This window comes from Lissotriton vulgaris, chromosome 1_1 (assembly GCF_964263255.1).
Source record: "Lissotriton vulgaris chromosome 1_1, aLisVul1.2, whole genome shotgun sequence".
NCBI classification, from domain to species: Eukaryota; Metazoa; Chordata; class Amphibia; order Caudata; family Salamandridae; genus Lissotriton; species Lissotriton vulgaris.
In genome coordinates this window covers 1,624,767,538-1,624,788,361 of record NC_141685.1, presented here as the reverse complement: position 1 = coordinate 1,624,788,361, position 20,824 = coordinate 1,624,767,538, and the positions used below count along the sequence as shown (strand labels likewise).

The window sequence follows — 20,824 nt, the reverse complement described above, 5'->3', positions numbered from 1 at the left end:
AACTACACTGGTATTGACAGAATATGTCTAAATCTTTCCCCTGACTGCTGCCGGAAAAAAATTCTCCATATTACAGAGCAGGAAGTTGGATTTACGGCTGAAATTACGGTTTTCTGTGGGACGCCACCTAATATCAGACAATCTAAATTATATTAATACGCGCGCATATGAGCAGAATTGGATTAAGTTTCTGCCTGAATCGCTCAAAGAGCCCCTCACGAGATCACACTGCCTCATCTGGAAGAAAGGCCTAAGTTTTGCTCTGCTGTGACGTCATGAATCATTCTGCTGAGCTTTGCAAGGGGGGGCGCGACCCACGGTCTCTCCCTCTGCCCCTCCCTCCAGGATGCATCATGGGGGCGGTGCCTTGTGGAGCGGGCGGAAGTGTCCGAGCCCGAGGACCCACTCCGGAGGCGGCGGGGGGGCGCCCAGGACTGCCGACCCCGGAACAGGCGCCTGCGCGCGCGAGCGGCGATCCGCCAGAAATCATGCGCATAGCTGATGTCGCCTCCAAGAAGTTCGTGGACGAGACATGGCGGTTGCAGTTCTTGTCCGCACGCGCATTGTGTGAGCCAACGTATGACGCAGACGCAGTGTGGGAGACACGCTCCCTCCCGCTCGCTGATCCTTGTTGCGTAGCTGCCGAGACGCCGTGGGACAGAGGCGGGCACGCGCCTGCCAGAATCGGGAGCGCCCCTGCGATATTCGGGAGCCCCCCTGCACAAATCAGGCGGACCCCAGACACGGTGAGGTTCGCCCCTTGTAAGAGAAGGCGGTAGAAACGAGAAGAGTATTTAGGACAGAAGTGAAGGCATACCGGGTATTTGTGTACCGGGCATGAGCCCACATTGGTTGGCTGGCAGTGCTGTCTTTGGAATCATGCACTACACTGGCAAGCCAGATCATGTTTCCACTATGACATTGTCTTCCTGTGATCATATCTCCACCAATAGGGATCAGCTTTGGGCGAAGTAATAAAACGCCATACAAAAAGAAGTGCATGAAGGTGATGGTAATGGAAGGGCCATAAAAATAAAATGTGATTGTAGCTGCGGTCGAGGGATCGTGAAAGGAATGCACTTTAAATGGAGGCAGTGCACTTGTATGTACGCTGAATGTTTTAACTGTGGCAATGCATAGGTTAATATAGGCCAGGGGTATTCACTTGGGTGGCTATTGGCGAGATAAATGTTGTGGTGTTGCTCTTAGGGGGGCGGTGAGGGTAGCATTGGGGATCGCTTGGAGGGTTTTGTAAGGGGTCAGTATATGCAATGACGTGTTAATGTGGAAATAACTGGGACACAGACACACACTGCGGAGGGTTGGTCGGGCGGGAAGTCCCGAGCGACCTCCGCCCATTTATTTATACCCTTCTGGCCAGAAGGTGCTACATGTGCCTACGTAGTTCCGGCCGAGGCCGAAGCTACGAACAACTAGACCGCTACATTCCTTCCCAAATTGGTTCTTTGAAACAAATTAGTCTAGCACATAAAGTCTGCAAGTCTTTGACTGGGCCTAGGGTTTGGCCTGAGGCTGTACTGCCTTCTTCCTCTTCCCGGAGTGTTCTCAGGGCATGCTCTCGCGGATGGAGTCAGTGGCTCTGCGGCCATGGTGGGCTGGGCGGATGCCGGACTGCTCAAAGAAGCGCCTGTTGGTTCACTGCTGTTGTCCGGCCTTTCCGGTGACCCCATCTGACGCTCCGTGTTGGCAGGTGTTGATGGAATTCGTTTGAACCACAACATTTTTCTTGTTACTTCTTCACCTTCGCGTCGGGCTGTTACTGCTGTGCCTCTGCTTGTTCTGACAATCCATGGTTCAGTCTCATATGGTGTTCTGAACTTTCCCCCTGGCCTACGGGCCCGAATGAGCACATGATCCCCAGGAGCCATTAGTCTGTCTTGAGCACCTCTTCTCTTGCTTGCTTGGTCATTGGTCCTTTTCCGCCAGGTTTGAGTTCCTTCCGGATGGTATGGCTCAGATCTCCACTCTTCCGCCATGGGTAGCAGATCACATCTGGGTCCTGTAAACATGAGAGCCCACGGCGATCTTTGTGTGGTGCTGTGGGGAGTGCTTCTGTATTCTCGTAAAAAGCTTTGAAGAGCATCTTCGGGGTTAGTGCCCTCCACTGTGGAAATTCTTAACACCTTATTTATTGTCCTCATGAATCTCTCCACTTCACCATTGGCTTGAGGCCACTGTGGCGTTATGCGGCGATGGTGAATTCCTAGTCTTTGCATGAACTCTTTGAGCTCACTCCCCTGGAAGGGAGGCCCGTTGTCTGTTTTCAGTTGTTGAGGAATCCCAAATAGTGCAAAAGCTTTGCTCAATATTGGTTGTATGTTCGTGAAGCTTGTAGACTGGGCTACTTCTACTACTGGATACTTCGTGTAGCTGTCCACTAGTACTACCGTGACTCTTCCGTCCGGGAAGCTGCCAAAGTCTAGGCTTACCCAGGACCATGGTGCTGGCGCATGTTCCTCTGTGATAATTGGTGCAGGAGCTTCAGCTTTTCCTGTTAGCTGACACGCCCGACAATTCTTTACCATGGTGTCTACAGCATCCTCCAAGTTCGGGAACCATACTTTCTCCCGCATCCGTGCCTTCATCCTCCTGGTGCCTTTGTGGCCTTCATGTGCCAACGCCGTCGCTTGTTCTTGTAGAGATTTTGGGATTATCACTTGTGATCCTCTCAGGATGAGACCATTCTCAGCGATGCTGATCTCATTGTGTATCTTCCAGAATTGATTTAACCGTGCACGGTCATCTTCACTCCAACCGTGCACGTCTTGCAGGAAGCCTTCCCACACACCTGTGTGTACAGCGTTCTCCACTCTCTTCAGGACGGCATCGTCGGTATATTGGGCTATGATTTTATCAGCTGACATTGCTTGGGGGCATGATCCTTGTGATATCATGTTGACAAATTCTTCAGTCTGTCTTTCGGGTTCTTTGTCTGGTGCTTCTTCCTTGGCTAGATGTCGAGACAAGAAGTCTGCCGGGTTCTTTGCTCCTGGTCTGTACACAAGGTCCATTTGGTACTGTTGGATTTGGATCGCCCATCTTTCAATCCGCGGGAGCAGGTGTGGTGCTGTCCCTTTGAACAATGGGATGAGGGGTTGGTGATCAGTTACCATTCTGAAGGGGTGTCCGGTTATGTAGAGGTGGAAATGGTTGCACGCCCACTTTACGGCTAAAGCCTCTCGTTCGATTTGAGAGTTTCGCTTCAGTGGCGGTGAGGGCCTTGCTCGCAAACGCTAGTGGCGCCCATACCTCTGGCTCCGTTTCTTGCGTGAGAAGGGCTCCTAGCCCAACTGGGCTGGCATCTACCAGTTTTTCGGTGGGTTTTGTCGTGTTGAAATAAGCCATGGTTGTTCCATCGAGGAGGGCATCCTTGATCTTCTTGAATGCTTCTTCTTCAGTTTCCGTCCATCTCCATGGACTCTCCTTCTTGGTTAGATTTCGGAGAGGTTCGGCAATGGTTGCTAAGTTCGGTATGAATCTGGTACAGTATTTCCATGAAACTCCTCACTTCTGAGGCTGTGGTCGGCGCGGAGGCATGCTTTATGGCTTGTGACTTCCTGGGATCAACTTGGACTCCATCGGAACTGAACACGTATCCGAAAAACTCTATCGATTTCTGAAAGAACTTACACTTGTCCTTGTGTAGTGTTACTCCATGTTCGGCTAGACTCTTGAGCGTGGATCACAACCTCTGGTTGTGTTCTTCACTGGTTTTGGAGTGTATCAGGATATCGTCACTTACGTTTAATACTCCTTGTAAGCCAGATAGTATTTCCCGGATTGTATTTCGAAATATTTCCGCCGCTGATGAGATCCTGAAGTTTAGTCTCTTATACCTTCTGAGACCAAGGTGGGTTGAGAAGGTTGTGATGTACCTGCTCTCTTCTGCCAATCGGAGTTGGTGATACCCGGCGTTGAGGTCTAGCTTTGAAAACCATTGGGCTCCATTCAGATCTGTCAGTATGTCATCTACAGTGGGTGTTATGTGTCTTTCTCTCTTTATTGCCTTGTTGGGCATCCGCATGTCTATGCAAACTCTGATTTTTCCTGGTTGCCGGGGCTTCTCTGCTATCACCATGGGAGATACCCATGGCGTTGGTCCAGTGACTTTCTCTATGACTCCTTGTTCTTCAAGTTGTGCCAGTTCTTGTTCGACGGCTGCCCTTAGGTGAAACAGAACTCTCCGGTGTTTCAGAGCTATTGGCTGGATGGCTTTATCAATGTGTAGTTTGACTGGCTGCCGTTTGATTGTATCTAATCCTTTGAACAGTGATGGGAATAGCTGTAGTATGTCTTCTATCTGGAGCGTCTTGACTGCATTGGCGAATGCAACTAAGTTGAGGTCTTCCGCAGTGTGGCTCCCTACTAGCAGATCTGCTTCCTTATCGATCACGTGAAACATTGTTGTTACTTCACGGTCCTCTGCCTTAACTTGTACCTGCATTTTCCCTCGTAAAGGGAGCGGAGTTTGACTGCCGTAGGTCATTATCTTGATTTTGGATGGCGTCAACTGGGGTCTCGGATTGAGGCTTTTGAAGTGCTGTATGCCCATGACATTCACTGTTGCACCGGTATCTATGACCCCGGTGACCTCCGACCCGTCAATCTGGATTTGGCATTTCGGTTGTGGTCTCCGCCTTCTTTTCAGGTCTTCTAGCCGTGCATGGCGGTGTTGCCTGGTCGACATGGGTCTTGATTCTTGGGTTTCTCCTAGACTTAGTTGTCTGACTGTTCCTGTTACGGTCCGTCTCCCTGCTGTGTTCCTTCCGCGAAATCCTCCTCTGCGCACGCTGGCAAAGTGGTTTGGTGTTCCACATTTAGAACATGTCTTCCCTCTTGCAGGACCTCTTGACTATGCTCGTCACGCCCGCAGTAACCACAGGGTGTTCGTCTCGGAGTTCTGGTTGGCCATCTCCCCCGTCCACCCCTACTTGAGGCGCGGACGGCATCTACCCGTTCTGTCTTTACGACGGCACTAGCTTCAGCCTAGGTGGTCATGGCAGTTTCCATTGCTGTAGACCGGACATCGGATAGTTCGTGTGACCGTGCGAGCATGAGTATTTCATCGAGCGTGATGTTGGGTTTGCGCAGTATCAGTGTCCTTAGAGTCTTGTTCCGGCACCCTTGAATGATCTGGGCTGTGACTTCTTTAGTGTGATCACCGTCGGTGCATGTGCTCACAAGTTCTCTTAGCCGGACATGGAAAGCGTCCATCGTCTCACCTTCTCTTTGTCTAGATTGCCGGAATGTGAACCGCTCATAGTGCGGGTTGAGCTGGGGGTCAAAGTGCGCATTGAGTGCTCTTACGGCGGCGTCATAATCATTAGCGTTGCCGGTATTTGGAAGGTGGGAGAACAGTTTGTAGATCTCGGTACCCCAAAATGTAGTAGCAAGGAGCGTTTGACGGTATTATCGGTTTCACGAGTGGCCACAAAGTAGTTGTTCAGTTGTCCTATCCACACCGCCCATCTCGGTGCTGCCGTGGATGGTTTAATCAGTTCCCTGAACGGCGGAAGCGCTTGAATTTGCGAATGCGTTGAGGGATGTGTTGGTTGAGCAGGAGGTGCTGCTTGCTGTTGCGCTGCTCGTTGCTGTACCACTTGTTGTGGCGCTGCCTGCTGTGGAGCTGGCTGTTGTGGCGCTGCTTGCTGGTTCTGGTTGCCTGGTGGGTTCGACATTGTGTTTGCATGTGTATTACACCTGTGTTCAGTCTGTTATCCAGTGGTTCTTGGCTTGTCTTGCACCACTGCGCTGTGTCTCTATTGCGCTGCAGCTTATAGAGGCCTTTGGCGTTATTTCTTTTCTTTCCTCTTTTGATTTTTTCTTTTTCTCTGTTGAGTTTGCCAATGTTTGTTGATGTCCGTTTTGCCAATGCTTGTTTTTTTCCCCTTCTTTTTTCCTTCTCTCTCTTCCCCAGATGCGTTCCCAGCGCTTGTGTCGCGCTGTCCCAGGCAGTTGTGGGACACTCTAAGGCTCTTCGAGGCTCCACGTGGCCTTCGCGCTCACACGCGCTACTCCTGGGCGTTTTTGCTGGGCCTTGCTGATTGTGCGCATGCGCACTTGATGCGCCCGGGCCGAATCGCACTTACGTGTGCAGGCGCTGTGTCGGGCCTTCTCCTGTTCGCGTCTCTGCTCCGCTGGTGTCCCTATGCAGCGCGAGGCATTTGCTGCTCACCGGTGGGGTTGTGGACAACGTCGGACTTCTGGGCACAGCTCGGTCTTCGCGATGGGCACTTTCACGGCACAGATCTCTCGCGTTTACTCTTGCGGCGCTCCGCTGCTCTTGGTGCCTTGTCGGACGGTGGCTCGAGACGTCGCTGTCCGTGTCCACCACTCGTCGCCAGTGTAAGGGGTCAGTATATGCAATGACGTGTTAATGTGGAAATAACTGGGACACAGACACACACTGCGGAGGGTTGGTCGGGCAGGAAGTCCCGAGCGACCTCCGCCCATTTATTTATAGCCTTCTGGCCACGCCTGGCCAGAAGGTGCTACATTGTGCCTACGTAGTTCCAGCCGAGGCTGGAGCTACGAACAACTAGACCGCTTCAGGTTTCATCTTAAATTAATTGAGCAGTGATAGTAGCTGTGGTGTTAGCGTTAGCAGAAACCCAAGTGGTCATAGTTTAAATCCGCGGATTAATATGTTAAAATCGTTAGAGATATTTTTAGAAAGGAAGGAGTGGCGGCCAGAACAATCAAGTCTAGCTGCTGTGTGACTCTCTTCGGGGCTACTGCCACCCTGTTTGCAGTACCTTTCATTAACAAGTAAATGGACCCGGGTGCTTCTGGTCAGTCGGTGTTGAATTAGATCCCTTAAGAATGGCGTAATCATTTGAACTGGCCCACCCATCAATAGATATATCAAATGAAGCTGCATTGTCTGTCCTAAGTACTGCATTGTGCCTGTCCACCATCACTTATACATACTTGCTAGCTTCTCTTTTTTTCTAACATAAACTTGCAAGAATATGTTGGTGCAAGCAACCGTGATTCCAAAATATACTGCTGCGATGTAATGGAATTGCCACTATTTTAGGAATACTTGCATGTTACAACCACCACCTGCCACCCACCCGCAGCATATTTCTTTCGATCAACAGCGCCCGAATATATCAAATAACCTGGTCTTCCACCCACTCCTATTCACGTTCGTGCTTTCTCTCCACCTCCTGAGTTGAAGCTGTGGTCTCTGCTCTCCATTGGAGAAGAGAGCCATGGTGAGCTGTTAGTTTCTCTGAGAGACTTGTCATCCTGCCCTGAAATTAGTGAGCAACAATTTGTGCTTTGCACTGTTGCAACATCATAGCAGTAAACAACCAGATCTGCATTCTGGTATTCCTGCTCATACGAAACATAGATTTACAGATTGGTAACATTAAATAACAGGAATATTTTTCACTAAGGAGTTCTGAGTGGCATTAAAAAGCCAAGAACCGCATGGCAAGGTTGTTTCTGTCCGCGCTGTTGAGAGAGAACCGTGGTTGACAGGAAATTTGGCAGATGGCTCCGGTGCTTGCCAACTGTGCTTTCCTGCATACTTCAAATTTGCAGAAAGAGTCAGAAGAAAGTGTGTAAAACTGCCAGCTGTCATTCGGCTACCCTGCCCAAGTCTCTGGACTCCCAGATAGGGTATTAGAATGGAACCAGCTCTTCTCCTAATGACATAACAACATTGAGAAATCATTTGTTTCCCATTCTTGTTACGTTGTAGCAGAGAATAACCAGATTTTAAATCCAGTTATTCACGATAATAACTGTTAGTGAGAACCATACGTAATATGGCATTTATTTCCATTGTTGAGTGTGGGAGGAGTTATAACTCATGAGAGTTGAAGACAAAAGTGGGTCATGTATCCTTCCAATCTGTCAATGTTAAATTGATAATCAGTGGTATATTACATTTAGCATATATTGTCTATGCAAAGCTGTTTTTGCCATGTGCAGTTATTTAAAAAAAATATTTTATTGCAGTTTTCAAATAAACAGCCCTACATTACCAAACAAAGAAAAGCAGGTGTGCAGGGTCAGGCGAATGTAGTTAAAAGGGAAAGAAAAGATACAGAAAGGATAGAGGCAGAACACCGAGTTAAGGCTGACGCAGCAGCTCCCTCTGTTGCCCGTTACGGAGGCGTAGAGTTGGAGGCAGGACCCCAGGCAGTAACTCAGTGGTCCCCCGCCACACTCATCTCATAGCCATCTAGCAAACAGGAAAATACCACTCGCTCATCTAGGTCCTCACCAATGTAGGCAACAGAAGCAGGGATAGGGGGAAACAGGAGGTGCACCAACATCTGGGGAAGGTGCTGCAGAGACCTCCTCCTCAGCCAAAATCTTCAGCCTGGCATCCATTCTGGGGCAGGCCACTAATATTGCATCCCAGGGAGGCAAAATCGGGACCCTTCGCAGTGCTCTAGCCTCCTCTCGCCAAAGCGCCTCTCTCTCACAATCCATCTAGACAGATCCTTCCCTTATCTACACAGGTTGGGGCCGGTGGCAGATTTCCAACTCATTGACAACTGCCTTTATGCACGGATAAGCCCCAGATCTGCAAACCTGACTGTCGCTGTTCGGGTTGCACTTCAAGTATGGAGGCCCAACAAGCACAACTGTAGAGAGCAGTCAATGTGCCAACTGTGGCCCCCCGGTAACTTGTAATACAGCAGCCCAGTATGGGGCTAGCACTGGGCAAATCCATACCATATGATAGACCCTGTGTCAGCCGCGTGGCAAAGGGCACGCCGACTAAGCCCCATGTAACATGATATGAATTCGCCGACGGGTGAGGTATACCGTTGTAAGAAGTAAAACTAGATGAGTATGAATCTATCATTGCGGGACACCTTGTTCCCCAGATCGCCCGCCCAACGTTGGTACAGTCCCATATAACTGGAGCAGAGGGAGACATATGATGTCCCAGTGGGGCATTTCCTGTTGCATGGGGCTCTGCTGGATAGGATCCATACTTGGATGGGAGACAGTTTCAGCAGAACGTCCCGAACAGGAGTGCCTTCGCTATCTATTCCTAATCAATGGTCAAACAAAGACGGTCACGCTGCTCGATAAGGCTCTGTTAAGAGGGGCGCTAGGGAAGTGCCCCAACCATGGTGCATGTCCTCTGTAATGCCCATAGCAGGACATACTCATCCCGTACCACTCAGAATGTGAGTGAAAAGAGCTCTGGAAGGCATCTCACATTCAAGGGGGCCTACAGCATCCCAGAGCAATGACTGCTACCAAACCACCGACTGTAACTGGGCAGATAAATTGTACAGTTCAAATTCTGGAGCAGCCATACCACCCTCGACCACTGGTAATCATAAACGTCAGTAAGCAGTGCGGATAGGCCCGCGCATTCAAGGTGATCAGTCGGGTCCGGTCAGCCAGATTAGCACTCACGCGACCCAGTGTACCTCAGCACCATGTGCCAGCCACACAATCGGAGCGATACACACCATCCACATAATACAGTCACACTCACCGCACACCCACTACCAGCAAAAAGAACAGGAGAAACAAGAAAAAACAATAAAACTTCCTCAATCCCCCTCCACCCCGCCACCTCCTGGATTGTGACAGGAGCACATCCTGTAACAAAGTAAGGTAGGTAACCTACAAACTAGAGCTCATCAACCAGGTCCATATGGGAATGCTCAGTAGGGAAACGAGTCCAGTCAGCCCAATAAACAAACAGAGTGCAAAACAGCAAAAAAAATCACACACATCACAGGCCCCCGCTCTCGCCCAGCTTCCCTGAATCCAGAAACAAAATGTAGCCACAATGAAACATATGAGGATATAAGATAACCACCACAGCTCAGGGCCAAAAATGAGGCAGACTCCTCTCAAAACATAGCTGCAGGGTTCAAATAAGGTTGACTGCCGTGCCGCACTCAAAGCCACCTCCCACCACCCCGGAGAGTGTCCTCCAGACCTGGCACCATTGAGGGCTCTGAGCTCGAAGTGGACTACCCCTCCCAGAACACGTCCCAGGATAAGGTGAGCGCCCACCAGACCTTAGGGAGGCCGATTTTTTTTCCACTGGCCTTGTCTGTTGCCCGACCACCAGCTGCTTGATAGGCCGGTTCCTTCCCCGTCGGCGGGAGTGCTGGCTGTTGATGGTCTGCGGGCTCCAGAATCACCACACCCTTGGCAGGCAGTAGAATTTTATTCAGCACGGCGCCATAAAAGATAAAGAATACATTCATTTCATATATATAAATATACATACATACTGGAATAAGAAAAAGTTCCAGATATTATAAAGCTAAAAACTCAGTGATGACAATTAAATATAAAAACAACGTTGCAGGTGGATCTTTTCACCCTATAAATGTGCTATCTATAATAATAAGACACATTTGTGAAATGCACAAACTGAGTCAGGGTGGCACTTTATTCGAAGAACCAGTTTAAACAATGAATGTCAAAGGCACATTGTTAATCAAAAATTGCATTGTGTAATCTAGAAGATAACACGTTTCAGAGACACTTTGCTAGATGAAAAAGTAAATCATGCATTTTTTTCAGTTTAAAAATCACAGCAATGCAGATGAGAGAGAAAGAGACAATTTCAAAATATAATAAGCATTATAGCCTCAGCCAAAGATGCTAGAGAAGATGGCTTAGGGGGCACACACACGTCTCCAAGGGTTCATTTGTGCGAGGTAGTCCGTCGAATGAAATGAGGGCAGCTCTTTTATACTCTTTTAATGGAGAACTATTGACCACAGAATCACAACATTTATCAGGTGCTTTGACTGCAGAACATGACACACTTTGGTCACTTCTCAGAAATATTAGGAAAAATGAAATGACATTACATTACAAAAGTTTACCAAAAGGTCACTTGATGTTTGACCGTAAATCATAATGAAATTGAACATTTATCGAAAATGATTTGCATGACTTCTCAGAAACATTTTAATAAAGCAGAAGAATACAAAAGATTTGAGGTCACTTGTAATTTCTAATGCTGTGGAAAGTCCCAGTTGGCCCCCACTCCTTACTCTTGGCCAATTTTGTTCTTCTAAATGACACACACCCTGTCATTGCTACATAGACTCTCAATGCAGCGTTGACAATTTTAACACAACCCTGTCTGTGGGCTGGCAGTGACAATTAAAACTTATGCTTAAGATATGGACAAAATGGGCCTTAGGTTCTATTTATTTATTTATTTTGAAAGTTTTATGTAGCGCAAGCAAGATCCTTGCAGATATCAGAGCGCTTTACAAGTACATGGAATAAGAAAAAGGAGCGAGTGAGTAACAAAGTTATTGTGCACGGAGTAGCTAGAGGTTATCAATGGAGAGGTAATAAAACAGGGAAACAAGGAAACATAGTAGATCAGACAAAACATGTGATAAGAGGACAGGCGAAGGGTCTCAATAGATCCAAGATAAATGTTCAGGTGAATTTGGCCATGAGGATCGCTTTTACTTCTTTTTTGAAGAATGCAGTGGAGGAGATAAGTCTGGTTTCTGGAGGGAGGGCATTCCAGATCCTGGGTGCCATTCCTGAGAAGGAGCGTTTATACGTTTTTTTCCTTCCAGAATCTTTGAGGTTTCAGAAGAAGATTTTTAGTGCTTCTAGTGGCTCTTGAGCCCCCTGATATTGTGAGCTTCTGGGTGAGGTAGCTAGGCAAGTTGTGGTGTACAGCCCTGTGAGTCATGCAGGTGATTTTCAGATGGATTCTAGCTTTGTAAGGCAGCCAGTTCAGGTAATTTAAGTCAGGGAAAATGTGCGAGTGTTTTTTTGATCCAGTGATAAGTCTCGCTGCAGCGTTCATAGAGGCTCTTAGTGGTGCGGTAGTTGAAAGGGGGAGACCACAGAGGGCGACGCTTCCATATTCTAACCGAGGAATGACTAGCGCTTGTACTGCGGTTTTGAAGTCCTTGGCTGGGAGGAAGGGTTTAAGCTTCCTCAGAGTATTGAGTTGGACATTAGCTCCCTTAGTTGTCTTGCTGATATGATGTTGCATATTGAGATTGGCGTCAAGGGTTATGCCTAAAGATATCGCTGAATCCACGATGGTAGGTTGCACGTTGAGTGCAGTTAGGTGTTTAAGCCAAGTCTGAGTGATAGAGGTTTTGGCGGGAGGTGAAATAAGAAGGAATTCCGTTTTTAGAGCGTTAAGTTTGAGGTGATTCTCGGACAGCCATGTCTGAGTCTTCTTAAGCGTTGAGTTGAGTAGTTTGATGTCCTCAGGGGATTGTATTTTGAGGTAGAGTTGGGTGTCGTCAGCGTACATGTGAAATTGTACATTAGATGCTTGCAGCAAAGTGGTGAGTGGCTCCATGACTAGGTTGAGCAATGTTGGGGATAAGGAGGATCCTTGTGGGACGCCTAGTGTTACGGGAACGGGTGAGGACATCGAGTTGTTGATCTTGAATTTCCGGGACCGGTTGTGCAGAAAGGAGGTAAACCACTTGAGTACAGTCTCTGATAGACCCATTCTGAAGTTCAACAGCTCGAGTAGGTTCTCGTGTTTGATGGTGTCAAAGGCTGATGAGAGATCAACTAGGATGAGTAGGCAGGTATCGTTCTGATCTAAGATTTGGAGGGCGTCATCAATTATGTGTGTCATGGCAGTTTCCGTGCTGTGTCCTGCTCGGAAGCATGATTGATGAGAGTTGAGGAGGTCAAACTGATCAATGTGTTTTGTCAATTGGAGTTGGACGCATTTTTCTAACAGTTTGGCCATGGTAGGGATATTGGAGATAGGACAGTAATTGTTTAGGTCAGTAGGGTCTGCTGTGGGTTTCTTGAGTATAGGCGAAACTTGTCCCACTTTAAGAGAGTCGGGGATGAGACCTTGTTGGAGTGAGCTGTTAATAATTTTGATCCAGAGCGGGAGAAGTTGTGGGATGAAGTCATCGGGCTGGACGGTTCCCATAAGGCACAGGGTCAGACTGATTTGCATATGGCCATGTCTGAACTGGGGTGGTGTGGAGTGCAAAATAACGATGGATTTAGGCCCAGATCTCTGTACTGGGGTGAATGTATGACATTGTTCTGCATTCTGTCCATCAACTGTGGTTTTTGCACGTGGGATGAAGTCCTTTACAGCGTTTGCTAAGAGGGGGTCCGTGAGGTGATTAGAAGGTTTCACTGTACTGAGCAGTTTGCCATAGGTGTCAAAGGACGACCATGTAGCATTGTTTTTTTTAGTTCAATGGGTGTTATGCTGTGGGGGCTAGAGTAAAGGCTTAGATCATTGAGAAGGTCGTTCCTGATATTATCTGTCTTTAGATTAAAGAAGGCAGAGAATTCTTCACATGACGGTAGAGTGCTAGTAGTGATATGTGATTGTAGAGATTGTTCCTTGGATTGTGTTCTGATTAGCTCAAACAGTTTTTTTTGGCCAGTTTTTTGCTTGGTCAAGCTGGTGGCTAAAGAAATCTGCTTTTGAGCGTTTGATTTTCCTGAAGTAAGCGTTTCTCTTTTTCTTAAGAGCTTTAAGGTGCAGAGCCGAGGGGGCTGACCTCCAGTTGCGCTCTGCCAGTCTCATGGCTCGTCTATCTTCATTGAGCCTACCATCGTACCATGGTTTAGAGTTCTTAGCGGAGACTCTTTTAAGTTGCAGGGGGGCGACCTCATTGATTATTGAGGCCATAGAGTTGAGGTAATGGTCAGTGAGAGCCTATACATCTGAGGCACCAGTAGGGGGAAGAAGAAGATTGCAGCTGGGGGAAGGTAGTGAGTTAGGGTTGAGTTTCTTCAGGTCTCTTTTCCAGACCTTAAGTTTGGTGGATTGAACCGGGTTGAGTTTGACATTTTCGTTGATGAAGAATGTGATAATGTGGTGGTCAGACCAGTCATAGGGTTGGATTGACCCAAGTTGGGTAGATTCCTCTTAGGAGATGATTAGATCGAGGATAGAGCATTTGTCATGAGTGGGGCCGGTGCAGATTTGGGTGAGGTCAAGAGCGTTGAGGAAGTTCTTGAGACTATTTACTACTGCATCATTGTGATCATTCCAGTGGAGGTTGAAGTCTCCAAGGAATATTTGAGTTTTGATGAACGGAGTTGGTTGTGATCGTGCCCATGAGTTGTTGGGTGAAGGTGAGGTTGTCCCCCGGTGGGTGGTAAATAATATGTAGAGAGCATACAGGTTTGCTCTCGCTGATGACGTCGAGGCAGATGTATTCACAGGAGGAGAGTATGGGTGAGGTGGCTCTGGAAACTGAGAGGTTGCTCCTGTAAATGCATGCTATTCCACCGCCTGTCTTGCCATTCCTGTCCAGTCTAATAATGTGATAATTGGGGGGGACTAGAATGTCAATGATTGGCGTTGAGGATTCTGTTAACCAGGTTTCAGTGAGAATGGTAAGGTCAAGGTCTAGTGTGTTGATGAGGTCAGCTTTGTCGGAGGAGTGTCTAGGGGCCGATCTGCAGTTGAGCAGTGTGCACTTGAGCCGTGGGGTGATAAGGGAGGAGGTCGGTTCTAGAGTGAGGGAGACTTTTTAAGGTTATTAGAGACGGAGCCTCTATTGTTGTGTGTGGGGGGCCTAAGAGGGTTGGAGTTGATAGTGGGGATAGGAAGATGTGTGGTGGTTATGTGGTTCAGGAGAACTGGCTCATAGGAGCGTCGGAGGGAGTGTATGTCGTATTCCGAGAGTGTATTTATGGTACGACGATGACGGGAGGCGGAATTACGAGCGGGGATTGAGATCGGGTGAGGAGAGTTTTGTGTGAGAGAGTGAGTAGGATGGGTGGGGGACTGGTTAGGAGAGTAGGTAATGGTGGATAAGGGATGTCTGGGTTGAATAGAGAGTAGCTCTTTGAAGGTATGAAGATCCTCTTTGATTTTGAGGAGGGTGGACATAATCATGTCAAAAGTGGAGTTAGGAATGGGGGTGTAGTTGGGGATGGGCCTGCTTCAACAATTGAAAATGTGGATTTGAACATCTTGAAACAGTTCTAAAAAAACGAGATATCCATATTACAGGAAATACAAGACTTTAAGATAATGCATACATGTGCTAAACTGACACCCCTTTCACCTCATAAAGTTTTGAATTTTGCAAGCTAGACAAACAAAACTTATAATAGCAGAACCCCATGATTCAGACTCTAAGTTTAGGGGCAGGACAAACAGGTAGTGTTGGAGCTAGAACCAAATGAACCCAATATAGGCCGTAAGAAAAGCAACCTGGGTTGGTTGTAAAAACCACAAAAGAACAGGGCAATGCCATCACAGGGATAAGGCGGGAGACTGTAAAACTATGCACCCTGCTGAGAGTAAGCTACCATAAAGTGCACAATACCTAATCTGAAACAGATTAAAAAGATCCTGTGTTCAGTCAGTGTCCCAGAGAAGGTCACGTTCAATTTCCACTTCTTGTTTGAAATGTAATTGGTAACTGTAGATGAAAAATTATATTTGGAGAGACTCCTGTGAGTTCTGTGCTGGAAGAACTCATATTTTATCTCTTTATGCACTGTCTGCAATTTCGTTTGGAGCAAAAAGAAATGGGACAGTCCAAGATCAATAAAATACTTTTTGTCATAAGATAACCAGGGAATAGAGGCGGCGTGTTCTAACTTTATACCACCCTCCAGTATCTCCTTGGAAAATAAGGTAAATAAGCAACTTCATATCTTAAGCCACAGGCGCTGGGGGCAACTAAGACTGTGTCTTCAAGGTAAGGTGTGCCAGATTCCAAATGTGTGGTTAAACTGGCAGTGCTCCTAAGGGTAGCAAGGAGCCTACACAGAAACTTATTTTCAATTTTTTGCAGTGTGGACGGGCGATGTATATCCCCAAGCTCCTCCCCTATACATCTTGAGAGATTGGCATTTAGATATGTACAGGGTAATTAACTCTTTAATAGGTTTGTGCCCAGTTTCTTTGAAAACTGGAAGATTGCCTCTATTTCCCCCTCCAGCTTGCTGACTTTTTGAGTCACAAGTTTGTTCGAGCTCAGGTCACATGACAACAATACCCCAAGATAGGTAAAATTCTGGACTGTTGTAATAGGGATCCCTACAATGTTGTGGGGATGGGAGAGGCTCTTTTTAAGGTCGCAAATCATGGTCTTAGATTTTATATGGTTAATTTTCAAGTTAAGTTCCCTCATAAAATAAAATAAAATAAAATAAAACGTCTAATAACAACTGGATGCTATTCTCAGTTCGAGCTAGCAGACTGTATCGTCTGCATACAGGAGCACGGGGACGACGCGGTTCCTAATCCGTGGTAAATCTTTACCTCTGGGAACCAACTCACTCTTGAAGGTTTTATCATAAAAGGGAAACTAAAAAGGATCCAAAATACTGCCCTGTCTTCAACCCTTGGTTGAAAAGAAAAAAGGGGTACAGTCTCCATTAATTTCAAAACAAAACTGTGCCTTCGCTCCCTGGTGCAGTCTTTTCCAAAGGCCAGTCAGTGCTGGGTTGATCCCAGCTTTCTCTATCATTAGCCAGAGTTGTTTCTTATCTACCAGGCCAAAAGGCCTGGATAGATCCTTAAATGGCTTGTGGATCAGACGCCCTTAGCTTGCACGTTTTTTTGCCAGAGATCCTGAGGAGATTTGATGTTTGTTCCACAGTACTGACTCTGGGACGGAAACCAAATTGCTCCTCCGTATAAAACTTAATCACTGGCCCATACCTCAAGTAGATGAATGATAACCCTCCCAAAGATTTTAATGGAGGAATCTAGGCGGGAAATGGGTCCCCTACTCCTAACTTTCCAGCCAGTCCTATGCCACAGCAGGATCTGTGAAAAAGTGAGACCTGTCCTCTGCTTGCACGCTTAGAAAGGCCAGCACAAGCTGGGAAAAGCAGCAAGGAATAAAGCAACCTCCACTCACAGAGCCTCCTCTTAGCAGTGAACGGATCTCTCGGAGTTTGAACCTGGAGGGTAAAGTCAGGATAGAAAGAGACAGTAGTATTCTCGACCACGAAGGGGCGATGGTTGCGGTGCGTGCGGAAGAAGGAAGTCCCTGTCACGGAAATGTAGGAGACAGGCCTTCCCGGGCATGGTGGGGCCCCTAGCTTAGGAGGGAGAGTAGGGACCATGTGCACCCGGTCCAGGGCATAGAACTTGGACAGGCCCTCTGGGGCCACCACCTCCTGGAGCCAGTCCTCTAAGAAACTAAGCATGGAGTTGCTCTCCGGTAGCCCAACAACTCTAATGTCGTTACGGCAGACTCTCTCTCTTCCAGGTCATCCAGCCTGGCAGCTAGCCACAGAGTGTGTGCCTCCAATTCCATGAGGTGACGGTCCGTAGTTTGGGCATCCAGTGCCAAGGTTTGCACTGTTGCCTGCAAAGCAGACACCCTGCCCGCCATTTTCTTAGAGTCCTTGCAAATGAGACCCAGTTCCATTGCTATACAGTCAATCTTGCCCTTAAGTCTTTTTTCCCATAACACCAGTTGCGGCCAGCAGTTTATCAAGTTTGCTGTCCACGTGGGAGGCATCCCTGTCTCCAGTGCCCTGCTTAATCCCCTTTGGGGAACGCTCATCGAGGCATCATCCTTAGGCCTGTGACTCATGTCAGAGGCAGATAAGGGAGAGTGAGGCTCACTCATATATTTAGTTTCCAAAGTTAGCAGTAGCAATGCTAGGATGTATTGCACCATCAGCCGTAGTAGTGGTGATAGGGGGTGCAATGCAGACTGTAGAATCCAAGGCCACCACCAAAGGGATTGCACGGGAAGACCACCGCACCACTACACAACAAAAAGCACACCAGTCAGGGAGGACCCCTGCAGGCAGCAGGGGCGCTCCCCTGCCAATAGGCCCATCAGCTAGGACATTGCCAGAAGCCAATATCAAACGTAGCAGGAGGAGAGCAAATCACAACTGACTGGGCCCATCCAGCACAGCAGCAATAAATGCAATGCAGGCAACAGTTCACTTCTCAGGCAGGGCAAAATATCACACCTTATGAGCATCATGGGGCAGATAATGTTGTAGGCAGTAGTCCGCAGTGGGGGCCCCCAGTTGACTCAACTGCTCCCCAGAGGCCAGCAGCAGGGAAAAGCAGAGCGAGCTTGAGGCCAGAGGGCCGAAGTCCCCAGGCCCCCCTCTATCTCCAGAGCAAGGGAGTAGCCAGAAAAATAAAATGGCCCCCACTTTGAACCATATGACAGTCCCTGACAATTTCTATGCAGGCAATTGGGAATTGTTACGACCTCTCACATGCAGAAAATAGTGAACAATTATGCTTTTATAGCACAAATTAAAAAGAACAGCTGCATTTTTAGCGGTCTTCCTTGCCATCTTTCAATTGCTCAATCCTTTGTTCTAGTGTCATTTCCTTTTATTCTTTATTAATATTTCGCTTCTCTATTTATTTCTCTTTTACTCATTCCTTCTATTTACCTTTTTTTGGCTTCTTTGCAATGTTTTTCTTTTCTACTTCATGGCATACTTTGTTTTCTTCTTTCCACTCTTTTAAGTCCTTCTTTCCATCTTGCTTTCCTTCTGTCCATTGTTCTTTCCTCCATCTCACATTCTTGCTACCATTTTTCTCTTATTCTTTCCTTCCTTTCATTGCCTTTTTTCCTGTCTCTCATTCCTCTTTTTGATATTTCTTCTTAAATATTTCATTTTGTTTTCCTGCTTTCCTTCTTTCTTTCCCTCCTTCTATTTTTGATTTAGATTTGTTTTGTTACTTCCTTTCATTCTACTAGCTTTCTTTCTTTATTACTTTCTTTCCCTATATTTTTATCTTCCTTTCACACTTTCTTCTCCTTTCCTTTTTCTTTTCCCCCTTTTCACTTTACTTCATATCCTTTCTTCATGTGCGCCTTCATCAGCTGTGTGTCCTATCTTTCTGACCCTTTTTCATTCTTTGCAGTCTGATTTTTCTTTCTCTTGTTCTATCAGTCCATTAGCCTCTTACATATTTTTATCATTTTCATCATTTCTTTTTCTTTCTGTTTGGCTCCCCTTTGACCGACCCCCACAGCTTTGCTGTGTATTTTCTTTCCTTTAATATTTATTAGCTCTGCTTTTATCTTGTGAACGGCATATCCCACATAAAAGACAATAATGGACAGTAAAAAAACAAGTTATTCTGAAGCAGCTAAAGCTGGGGCTTCCCTACGCCCTTGCTCCAGAGCCAGCAAGCCGAAAGACTGTGGGCCTGGGAGACCACCCCAGGTAGCTTCTGCACTCCTCACCTAGCAGCCCAGGGAGGGGACTTGGGCCTCTAATAAGCCCAAAAGGGGTGTTGGCACTTCTGTGACTCCTGAAAGTTGCAGCCGACACAAATCCACTGTACCTTTGGAGACCGCGGGCTGAGAGCAATTGTCCGAGCCCCAGTCACCAGACCAGTCAATAGGAGGATGGGGGAGAACACCCTCACAGAGAGCTCCCCGTAGAGAGCCGCAGCCCGGTCCCTGCCCAATGCGGGCACAGTACCAGCGGGTTCCTTGGTATATGTTGAACTACGGAGCCACCATCTTGCCATCCTCACATGGCCTCCTCGGCTCCCTTCATATCCAGGGCGCTCGTTACTGCGCTCATTGCCACCACCAAGGTGTCTGCTGTCCAGGGATGCCCGAGTTAGCGTCCAGTGCTGGGTGTGGCTGCCAGGAGAGGCTGGGGAGTGGGGATTCGCTGGACGACTAGAAGCTTGCACCTCCGGCTGCCTACAGCATGGTGGCTAGCTTTGCCCCTCCCATGTGTAGTAGTTATAAGCAAACCTATTTAACAGTAATCGGGATACAAATGATCAATTCAATGCATTGTGATAAAAGCACAATGAAGAGGCCTCCTGATCATTAGTGGAGCTGTGGTGCTCTGTCAAGTCAAAGTAACGTGTATTCTGTGAAAGAGTAAGGAGTGTTTTCTCAGTTCTATTTTGCTGTAGTGCATTAATCAAATGGAATTGTATCTTTATTTTATAGTAATGTGTAAATGTGGCTTTAGTGTATGCTTTTTCAGAGTAATACCATTTATTTTCAATGATACATTACACAATGGAGACTGCACTGTGTTGTGATGGTTCTGACGCACTTTGAATTCAAAAGCTATTGTTTGATTTGCCTATAACATTTGACCATGTGGACTGGTTTGCAAAAACTTGGCAGTTTACTAGCGCACTCAGTTATGCTTCAGCATGCCAAGTTTCCACGGAAAACAAAGGGAAAGTGGGGAGGGCCTTGGCCTTTGTAGTTCTCGTAGGAATTTTCTTTTGCTCCCACCTACAGCCCGAACTGCTGAATGGATATACATCAACTTTGGCAATCCAGGCAATGTCCGTCACACCAACAGGCTGTGCAAAATGTTAACATTTTGTACTTGTATGTATTTTATCATAAAACCATTAATTTCAGTGGCCCTAATTTAATTCATAATGTTTTAAGGCCCATGTACATTCTGGAATACTGCCATCTGCGATGGCAATGCTTTTTGTCCTACCAAAGATGAGAAAAATTCTTCAAGGTGAAAGACTATTCTCAAGGTGTGGTGTGGCCACGAACAAAGATGGCTGCTTGAGGTTGGAGCTCTGCCGAAAATCGGGTCCCGGGCGGAGTCAGCGGCTTCGGCTATGGGACGAGAGACCCGCAATCCATTCCTACTATTTCACTTCCACCTCCTGAGGCCAGATCGTGGAGTTCTGGCTGCTCTCTGTGCCTGCAAGCCCCTCTACAAGCCCCTCTATGCACAATCTGTGGCGGGGCGGATGCCCTCTGGGACTTGAGGCAGGAAGGAAGCCTCAGCCCTCTTGCAGCGGTCCCGCCTAGGCCTTCCCTTCTCTTTTTATCTCGCCGAGCTTGGTTAACAGCTGCCGGCGCTCCAACCTGTTCGATGCCCCTGACAAGTACAGGACCTCTGGCAT

General features: G+C 47.4%; 1 protein-coding gene across 1 annotated transcript in view; it reads left to right on the top strand.

Moving 5' to 3' along the window:
• The first annotated feature begins 275 nt into the window (after positions 1 to 275).
• The window catches only part of LOC147750923 (rab-like protein 2A), a 213,417-nt gene continuing 192,868 nt past the window's right edge, over positions 276 to 20,824 (top strand). Inside the window, exon 1 of the mRNA XM_086918827.1 lies at positions 276 to 746. Coding sequence (XP_086774953.1) covers positions 276 to 746 — 471 coding nt within the window. The remainder of the gene's footprint in view (positions 747 to 20,824) is intronic.